Source organism: Myotis yumanensis, unplaced genomic scaffold (genome assembly GCF_028538775.1).
Source record: "Myotis yumanensis isolate MYYU_CA2020_CCGP unplaced genomic scaffold, mMyoYum1.0.hap1 SCAF_14, whole genome shotgun sequence".
Lineage (NCBI taxonomy): Eukaryota > Metazoa > Chordata > Mammalia > Chiroptera > Vespertilionidae > Myotis > Myotis yumanensis.
The window spans coordinates 7248271-7258704 of NW_027223765.1; the positions used below are offsets into that span (position 1 = coordinate 7248271).

General features: G+C 43.3%; 1 protein-coding gene and 1 non-coding gene across 3 annotated transcripts in view; both read right to left on the reverse strand.

Moving 5' to 3' along the window:
• The window catches only part of WDR48 (WD repeat domain 48), a 33466-nt gene extending 23506 nt beyond the window's left edge, over positions 1 to 9960 (reverse strand). For both annotated transcript variants that reach the window (XM_070391587.1, XM_070391586.1), the window contains exons 1-2: positions 9869 to 9960; positions 18 to 158 (exon numbers count right to left, since the gene is read on the reverse strand). In XM_070391587.1, coding sequence (XP_070247688.1) covers positions 18 to 158; positions 9869 to 9916 — 189 coding nt within the window. In that variant the 5' untranslated portion in view covers positions 9917 to 9960. The remainder of the gene's footprint in view (positions 1 to 17; positions 159 to 9868) is intronic.
• On the reverse strand, positions 3303 to 3409 carry LOC138992831 (U6 spliceosomal RNA). The gene has a single exon (XR_011468160.1). It is a non-coding gene; the product is annotated as a U6 spliceosomal RNA (small nuclear RNA).
• Positions 9961 to 10434: the final 474 nt, after the last annotated feature.

The following is a 10434-nucleotide window of genomic DNA, read 5'->3' on the forward strand; positions in this document are numbered from 1 at the left end:
CTCGACCCCTGCCTTACCTTGTGCTGATTGACGCTCCATATCCTTATGATGGAGTCTCGACCTGCCGTGAAAAGCCTGTTGAGGGCTGGGTCCAGCTGCAGGGCATTGACTCCATTCCGGTTGTACTTCTCCACTTCATCTCGAATCACATAGGAAACCTGACGAATGAGTGGACATTTGCTTTTTATGAAGTGACAGAACATGCAGTAAAGGCAGCCTACTGGCGGCAGATCTGAAATTCAAAATCCCATGTTTTCCATATAAAACTTATTTTTCAATCCAATAAAAATTTTGCTTTACTCTATAAAAGAGTGAAGAGCTGAGGAGAGAAGAATGACATTAATAGCAGCCTAGTCCAAGAGGAGGCGGTCTGATGCTGAGCTACTATAACCGCTTCCTCACGGGCCTCCCACACTCTGTGGTTTGTCTTTAATCCATTTCCCACAAAGCAGCAAAACTGGAGTGTGTCTCACCTCTGCTCAGAACCCTCTCCGGCGCCTGCTCTCCCAGACTCACGATTTGACCAGGGCTCCTCCACACGTGCAAGTTCCCTGCTCACCTCTCCTGCCACTCATCTTTGCTCACTCTGCCCCCATTGCTTGAACACACCTCCTTGCACATAGAGCGTCCCATGTCCCAGGAAGGCCTTCCTCCCCTCTCTCTGGCCAATCCTGCTGCAGTCTTTAGGGTTCTGTTTAATGCTTCCTCAAAAAGGTGTTCTCCGACCTGGCAAGCAAATGAGTCTTGTGTTCCTTTAACACACTAAACTTCTCCTTCTGAGCACTTCCCACTATTTTGTTACTGTAGGTCAGTTCTGTCTGCTTCATGTGAAACTCAAGAGAATCAACCAATTACAATTATGAAAAAGTCAACAAACTGGCCAGTAGCCAAAAGCAAAACTTTCCTAATTTAATGAAATAAAGTGTTAAGAACAGAACAGGAGGTTCAGGGGGAGTGGGGAGACCTATTTACAATAGCAACAAGAACGAATACCTAAAATAATTGACAGAACAATGTACATAAAAGAAAAACTTGAATAAAGGAGGTGCCATATTATAGCACAGGAAGATTCCAAACTAACAACTGTTTCCTAAATTTGTGAATTTAAGAAACCTAGCTTTGGCCAGAATCCCATGGAATTGCTTTCTAGAAGTTGACAAAATATATAGTATAATGTGTGTTTTGTGCGTGTGTGTGTGTAATATCCAGTTATTTTTAAAAAAGAAAGCATATTCTTTAAAGATCTTAAAAGGTTTTGTAAAGCTAAAGCTACCAAAATTAAAATGAAGTACCACAATAGGAATATATTAAAAATGAATGGAATAAAACAAAATCCAGAAATATTTTTTCTATTATAAATTTTTTATTTTGATGTAAACATGGTGTTTCAGATCAAAGAGGGCATGATAATTATTAAATAATAAATTATTTAGGAGCATCTAGTGATTCTATTGGGAAAAATTATATATCCTTTTTCCAAATCTTAAACCAAAATGAATTTTCATGAGGACTTAAGATTGAAATAGAATAATTTACTCATAAAAATACATTTTAAAAGACATGTGAATATTTACATGAAACTACTTGGAGAAGGCTCTGCTAACATGACAAGAAATACAGTAATCTGTACAAAGGAAAAGAGCAATGCTGATCTGACCAAATACAAGTCAAAACCTTTTGCACGTACAAATGTTCACTGCAGCATTATTCACAAGAGCCAAAAAGTGCAAACAACTCAAACGTCCATCAACTGACAAAGGATAAGAAAATGTGTTATGCATGCAGTGGAATATTTTTCAGCCATAAAAGGAGTGACGTACTGACACATATTATAATGTGAATGAATCTTAAAAACATGGTAAGTGAAAGTGGCCAGTTATAAAATGGCTCATATTTTAGGATCCTATTTATTCTAAATGTCCAGAATATGTAAATCCACAGAGACTGAAAGTAGATTAGTGGTTGCCATGAGCTTGGAAGAGAGGGAAATAGGGGGGGCTATTTATGGGCTCAGGGTTTCTTTTTGGGTTGATGAAAAATGTTCTGGAATTGGGTGATCAATGCACAACATTGTGAATATATTAAGAAATCATTGAATTGTATACTTTAACAGGGTGACTTTATAATATGTGAATTTTATCTCAATAAAGCTGTTACTTTTTAAAAAATGCTTTCTGAAAAGAATAGTATGAGCAAGGTTAAAGGGCAAACATCTAACTGGGAAAATAATGAAATAAATACTACTACACAAGACAAAAGTTTAATCTTGACTACATACAAAGATTCCTTACAACATATTAACAACATGTCAAACTCTCCAACAGAAAGAGGAGTAAAGATCATGAAGAGGAAATTTTTAAAAAAATGGCCAATGAACATAAATAATCAATGACATGAAAAGGGTCAGAGTTGCATACATGAAGACAACAAGGATGTTGTCTTAACTCAGTCCTTTGGGTACAAGCAATGTAGCTGAGATCTACTCAAGCCTGCTTAAATTGAGAAAAGAAACATGTTAACACAAGGATACAAGATATCTAACAGCCCAGGGGCAGGAAATACAGTTATGACTCACAAGATATTTAAAAATAAAATCATGACACTTCTCTGCTGAAGCCTTCCAAAGGCTTTTTTCCTCTACATTTAAAGTTCAAATTCCCCCACATGCTTCCTGCATCTTCACACTCTCCTCAAACTAACTCCCCCCTGGCCCCCCCGCTCCCCCCAGCTCCTTTCATGGTAGTCACACCAAACTCCTGATCCTCAACACAGCCAGCTTTCTTCTTCCCATCCCTTCCCATTCACTGTTCCCCATGCTGAGGAGATCCTCCCCCTCCAATCCCCACAGGCACGCTTCCCCAGCTTATACCTTGTCTGGCTCACCTTAACCCTCTGGTCTTAGCAGAATGGTCACCTCCTCTCAAAGGCCTTCCCTGATCTCCACCCTCTATCACTTACACTGCTTATTTCTCTCACAGTTCTTACCACACTCCACATTTTTCTTTTTTGTGACATCTTCTCCATTCTAATGTTGCAAGAGATCAAGAAACTTGTCTGCCTTGTTCCTCCCACCACTCATTATAGTGTCTGGCATAGAAGACATTAAATAAATATTTGTTGTATGAATCAGGTATTAGAAAACCATCAGGAACCAAGTTGGCGTCAATGTCAATTTCAGTCTCTCTCGATCTCTCTTTCTCTGGGGCTTTATGACCCCTTATCTGCTTTTCTCCATACATTTCCTTTAATAGAGACTATGTAGCATGTACATCTTTTTTTTTTTTCTTCTTTTTCCTTTTTTAAAAAATATGGAATGCTTCATGAATTTGCGTGTCATCCTTGCGCAGGGGCCATGCTAATCTTCTCTGTATAGTTCCAATTTTAGTATATGTTGAGGGCTGGCACTAGCGAGCACTAGCATGTACATCTTAATTTTCAGATTTCTCGAGATTATTTGATTGGTCCAGTGGGGAAGGGTCAGGTCCTCATTTTAGGTAGAAAGTAATTCTTAGCAAACAAGCCTGGGCCACTTCTTCAAAGGTATCCACCACAGATGCGCAATTAAAAAAGACAAAGAATTAGAAGTATCCTAATTGGATAAACTTTGGCACATCCATAAAACAGAATACTATCTAATCATTAAAAATGTTGACGCAGATCTAGAATGAATGACATGGGAACACAGCCGTGCTATATTTAAGTGAAATGTGTGGTCTAACACAGCGTGTATAATAATCATTACTGTAAAAATGCTTCAGAATATTAAATATATATTTAAAAAATACATATACAAGTTTGGAAAGACATACAAATAAAAAACTAACCCGAGTAATGGAATTATGGTGACTGTCACTCCTTTTTTATATGGTTTCAATGTTTTACAATGGGCATATATTACTTAGTTTTTTGAATTTATAATTTAATTTTTGTCTAAGTAATTCTTGCCTATACTCAGAATATGAAATACTGAAAGACTATAATGAAAAATCACATACCTACTGTCTGTGTAACATTCCCCATACCAGTCTTATTCCCTAGGAGTAACTAATTTCAACTCTTGGTTTCTTCTGGATAGTTACTGCATTTCTTGAAATATTGTGTTTATTCTATAGCTTTCCGTTTATCCATTTTAGATTCACCTATTTACTCAGGCTACGGTAGATTAGGATGTAACTCTGAAACTACCCCCAATAACCCCTCCCTCTCCTCTTCTGATATAGATGCATCGCTATTTTTGGTTGAATAAATAATCAGTGCTACACTGTTTGACTTTGTAATTGCTATCTGCTGACTAGCTAAGTACTATATTATGAATACATTTCTTTCCTCGGAGAGCTTTTTCTTTTCCCTAGAGTTCTATCTTTCTTCCCTTCTTCAATGGTTTCCTCTACTTTAAGTTCAATTTTCTTTAATTGCTGCACCATATTAGATATGACAGCAAGAATCCACCCCACCCCCTCTCCCAGGCTTCCCCCTCAGCATCCTCCACCTTGCACTCAGTCTGGGCTGGCTGCCCTCTAGGTCTGCTGGCACAGCCTCATCCTCTGTGCCTCCCTTTACTGCTTTTCTGGGCTACAGCCATTGTTTCCTGAATTCCAATATCTCCCCCTTCTTGGTTTAGTCCGTTTACTCCCACCCTCTCCGGCAACAGAGATCCCTTTCATGCCTCAAATCTGACTTCTGCCAGCTGCAGAACGTTCTTTGCTTTTAAGGGCTAATATGATTAGACTGGACCCACTTGGATAATCCAGGATAACCCTCTACTTTAAGGTCTGTAACCTTAATTATATCTGAAAAGTCCTTTTTATCACATAACATAACATATTCACAGGTTCCAGGGATTAGGTCATGGCATTTTGGTGGGGAGGCACTCTGCCTACTATAGTAACGAAACAATTTTTTATGTGAAAACAAATGTGGATATATTATGGAATAAGTACAAAATTCACAATACTTTTAAGAAAAGAAGGGAGATTCTGAAAGCATTTCCGGTTCACAAAGGGAATATTCTGGGCTCTTTCCCCAGGCTCCCCTGAGGTGTGTGTGCATTAACTCATCTCCCCTTGGGTGCCTCACACACATCGTAATCACGGCATGTTCCAAGCCCAACTCTTGAGAGTTCTCCCCAAATAGCTTTTCCTGGTCTTCCTCATTGATGGAGTTAATGGTGACTTTATTCTTCCAATTGCTCAGGTGCAAAACCTTGGTGCCTTCCTGACTTTAATTCCAAGCACTTCTCAGGAGCCTGGTGGGCCATTACCACATAGCATCTGGCCTCCCCTCTCTGCCCTGTGCACCCACAGGAGGTTCTGAACGCAGAAGCCAGGCCACCCTTATTAAAACACATGCATATCCTGTATATTCCTCTGCTCAAAACCCACCAACTCCGTCCCATGGCACTCTAGACCTCACCATGCCCTGGTGCTCTGTCTACATGGTCCGGTCTGCAGTTACCGCTCTGATTTCATCTCCGGCTCCTCTTCCCCTCACTCACTCCATGCCAGCCACAAAGGCCTCTTCATTCCACAAACAGGCCAGGGACATTCCCACTCAGGACCTTTGCATGTGATATTCTCACTGGAATGCCCGCCCCTTCCATGGCACTCTCGTTTTCTCATTTCTTTTGGATCCTTACTCAGAAGTCAGCCTCTCAGCAAGGCATTCTCTGGCCACTGCAACTGAAATTTCACTTCCTCATCTTCTGCTGCTTATCACTATCTAACTATTGTTTAACCTTTAAAACTTATTTTCTCTCAGCCTTTCATTATGAAAAAGTTAAAACACAACAGTCGAAAGAATTACACAGCAAACATTCATATACCTGCCACATATATCTATTCTACAATTAACATTTTCTATAGTTGCTTTACCTCGTAACCATCTATTCATTTGATCCATGTTATTTTTCAATGCCTTTCAAGGTAAGTTGCACATCAATAACACTCCCCCCTAAATACTTCAGCATGTATATTATTAACTAGAGTTCATTATTTATTCATAGCTCCTTTTTTAAAAAGATAAACTTTACTTAGAGTGAAATGTACAGATGTAAGTGTACATAGATACTTCTGACAAATGAATATACCTGTGTAATACAAACACCTACTAAGATACATTGAACATTGCACCACCCTAGCAAGCTGCCTCATCCTCGTCCCCAACCTCTATACCCCACTCCCAATCTAGATCTGATGCTTTCTCCATAGATTAGTTTTGCTTGTACTATAATATCCTATAAATGGAATCACACAGCTCTTTTATATAAGGCTACTTCTAGCTATCAAGCTAACTCAGGCTAAATTTGGCCAAGAAAAACTGGCTAAATATCAATAATTCTCACATCTGTTTTTCCTGCTCAATCTTGTGGACCATGACTTTCTGCTTGAACCTATATTTTTGGAGCGTTAATTTTAAAAAGATTCTGAAAAGCAGTCTTGCCTGACTTTTCCTACTCATTGGTTAGTAAAAAAACTGTCCACGGGCCAAATCCTGTTTAGTAAACAAGTGTTTACTGGAACACGGTCACACCTATGCATTTAGGTATTTTCTATGGGTGGTTTCACATTATAATGGCAGAGGTTTGGTTATGACACAGAATGGCCTCCAAAGTGTAAAATTCTTACTATCTGGCCCTTTGGAGAAATTTTGCAGACCCCTGTTCTAAACTGACGCCGCAGTTTTAATTACCCATCCTGCATAAAAAGTGACTCAGATATGGCTAATTTGTAAGGGTCTTTTCTTGAGGAGCCAGGATTTGGCATCATTCTACTTCCTTTAAAAAGTATCAAAGAATAATCAACCAACCCAGAACTGGGACTCAAAATCAGGACTCAACACCATACTGAGCTCTGAATAGGTGTAGAATAACTAAATATTTAGCAGGGAAAAGAGTTAAGTACTGGTAGAATAGACATTTGTTGGCTGTCTCTCCATCCCTCACTTCTGCTCCCAATGTGTTTTCCTCAAGGCAAGCAGATTCCAGGAGAAACTAGACAGGGACTATTTAAGGGGCTCTTATCTGCCAACTGATAGTGTGGTGAAAGGAGACAAGGTCTGGGTTGGAGGCAGCCACCATGCCACCAAGAGGGGAGCCTAGAGCTGGAAGTTTGGGAATAGGAGAGGACCAACCCGTGGTAAAGCTGACTTTACATCACTTCCTAGGGTAGAGAGTCACAGGGAGCTCTCTGGTTCGAGATTTGCACGCAACTAGCACTGCCTATTGAGCCTGGTTGAGTTGGAGTCATTTCCAATCAAAAAATTGTTATGAAAGAGCAAGTATTTATATTATTGAATGATCACTGAGTATTACGGCATAGTTGCTGCTCTTAAGCCAGGAATACTAGTGACTTTTGTCCAATCTCCGCTCCCCCCCCCCGCCCCCGCCAGCACCCCCAAGAATTCTGAAGCAAATGAGAGAAGAGGCCATAATTGAAGGAAGGATGGAGACGGAGAGAGCCAACCAACAGACTCAGGTTGTTGGAAAATCATGACACTAAGGAACCACCAGGAAGTGAAAAGACTGGCTTTGACATCTTGATTACCAGAAAATAACTGCATTATATATCTGGATTCACATGTTTGATTGTCTGATCATGTAAGTCAGGTATACGTGCATGAAGTGTTACGAAACACTGGTTTTCAACCAGTGGCAATTTTGCCTTCCAGGGGTCATTTGAAAATGTTTAGAATCATTTTTGGTTGTCACAACTGGGAAGGTGCTAACATCTAGTGGGAAGAAGCCAGGAAGATGCAAAACTTACAATGCATAGGACACCTTCCCCGCCTAAAGAATTATCCCGCCCAAGATGTCAGTAACACCCGTGGTGAAAACCCTGGTCTAAGACTGTATGTCACACTGTCCATAGTTTTCTTGGAAGAGTGGAGGACAATTATCATTTATACTTTTGTACTGTTTGTGGGTTTTTGCAGTGAACATGCTCTAGTTTCAAAAACACTTCCATAAATAAAAGTTCTGAAGTGTTGAGATAAAATCAATCTCTGTGGCTTTTCACATTGGTTCTAGACCTTGGGGGGAAATTCTGAAAGCAGCTAACAAGACTCACTGCATCTTCTGTTCAGCAGACTAGTCTTCGTTCTTTTGAGTGCTCTTTGTAGGAATAGTTTAAAGTCACTTTATTAACCTGATTGCCGTATCTCTAACTCTAATTCACTCTGATCAGTTAGAGTAGAATGATCACCTCTCTCATTCTACATGCAATAGCTCATATTCAGCTTATTAAAACACCCAGTTTTTCCACACAGACTGAAGATTTATATTTGCCCATCCTATACTTTTATATTGCCTTTTAAGTCTAAACACAAGAAACGGAGTGGCCTGATTAGCTCTCCTTACTACCCTAAGGAGTGTACCATTCTAGTGCCTGGAATACAGTTACCATTTTTAGTTACATTATACTCAGAAGCAGACATTCTCCCCACCTGGTTTGCATGCTGGGTTACTTAAATTCTGTCAATGATACACTTAAAAATCACCTAACAGCCCTGGCCAGGTTGCTCAGTTTGGTGGGAGCGTGGTCCCATACACAAAAAAATTTCCGGTTTGGATCCCCAGTAGGGTACATACCTAAGATGTAGTTTGATCCCAGGTGGGATGGGGCAAATACTGGAGGCAACCGATCGGTTTTTCTTTCGTTTTTCTTTCACATCGATATTTCTCTCCTCCCCCCCTCCTTTCTCTAAAATCAATAAAAATATATCCTTGGGTTAAGGATTAAAAAACAGCTTTTTAAATCACCTTACAGGGTTAGCTATTTTAGATCTTTATTCATTTCACTCAATTCAACATCCACTGAATGCTTGGATACTGTACTCATCAATGAGACCCACAAAACAAAGAAGTCAACTGCCCAGAGAACGTTACGGCTTACAGCAACTTGCTGGGGTTTCCTTACTGAGGAACACTCACTGATTTCAACCTACAGACCATGCTGTTTTATACAGAAAGTCTGGGTGTCACTTATTCCCCTACTCTCTCCATTCTTTGCAAGCTAAGTGCACAGTAATGTTCAATGCATGAGTGCACCATACCCTCGCTACCACCTAAGCTATCCCTGCTGCAAACACCTGTAGTAAGGCTTTACTCCTTGCATCGCTGAAAATAGCCAACAGTAAACTCTCAAACGTGCCCGTGAAACAAAAGCAGGTTCACGGAGGCAGCAAGCACACACGGAAGGGTTAGGTAACTCTTTACCCTTAGCTAGGAGATTACAGAAACAGAAAAGAGGATTCAAGGATGCACAGTGGAGATGAAGAAATGGTGAAGACGAAATTAAACTCCAAAACAGTAAAAATCGTATTTTCCCCACCAACGCCAGCACACTCCCCCGTCGTTTCCACCGCAACACGCAAAAAGCTCCCGCACAAAAGACCGCAGGCGGCTCTCACGTGCAGAAGCCCCCGCAGCCACCCCGCGGAGCGGTCTCTGCCCCGCCACGCCCCCGCACGGCCCCACTCGCGCCTCGGCCGCCAGCCAGCGGGGAAGCGCCCGGAGGCCTCCGCTCCGACGCGGCTTAGGGACCGGGGGAGGCAGGTGGGCGGAGAGCGAGCCTCTCCCGACCTCGCAAGCCCAATCCCCGGAGAAAGCGGGCGATCGGTAACCCCGGGCTCCGAACGGAGCACCCGAGGGTCCCGGGACGGGGCCCAGGCAGGCTCGGTGGGCCGCCCCCAGCCCCCCGCCCCCTCCAGAAGCCGTTAGCGCCGCGGCCCCACCCCTCGCGCCCGGCCGCGCCCGGCGTCCCACTCGCCCCAAGCCTCCACGCCGGCCGATCGCGGCCCGAGGCATCTGCTCGCTGTGGGTGGGCCGGGCTGGCAGCCACGTCCGAGGGATCGAGGAGCCGGGCTCCCGTACCTGCACTTTCCTCCGCCCGGCCGTGTTCTGCCGGTGATGGGCCGCCATCTTGCATGTTGACACTCCGACGTCACTTCCGGAAGTGGCTCCGTCCAGGCGGAAGTCGCGCCTCTTCCCCTTCGGCCGAGGGCCGGCGGCGGGGCGGGAGTCGGGCGGCCGGTGCGTCCCGCCGGCGCTGTGTGTGGCCGCGGCCGGTGGCCCCGTGCGGAGGCAGAGGTACCGCCAAGTTGTCGCGTGAGTGTGATGCTGGCGAGAGCTCGTTTCCGAGCCGAGGGAGCAGTCCAGTCCGGCTCCGGGAGCCTCTGCCCCGGCTTGCTCTCTCCCAGCGCCATCGCCGGAGGCCCAGGCCGGCCTCGCGGAAGCGCCGAAAGAGCCCATCATGCCGGACATGGGCGGCTTGCACAGAAGCGCAGAAACCCTCCCCCCAGATTTCCCTAGGCAGCCACGGGAACCCACAGATGTGCCACGACACCCCACAAACTGGCTTCAAAGGAGGAGACTGCAAAGGAGGTGGCTCCCATCTTCAGGGGGAGCCAAGTATGTTTAAACACGAGGGGAAAGGCTGG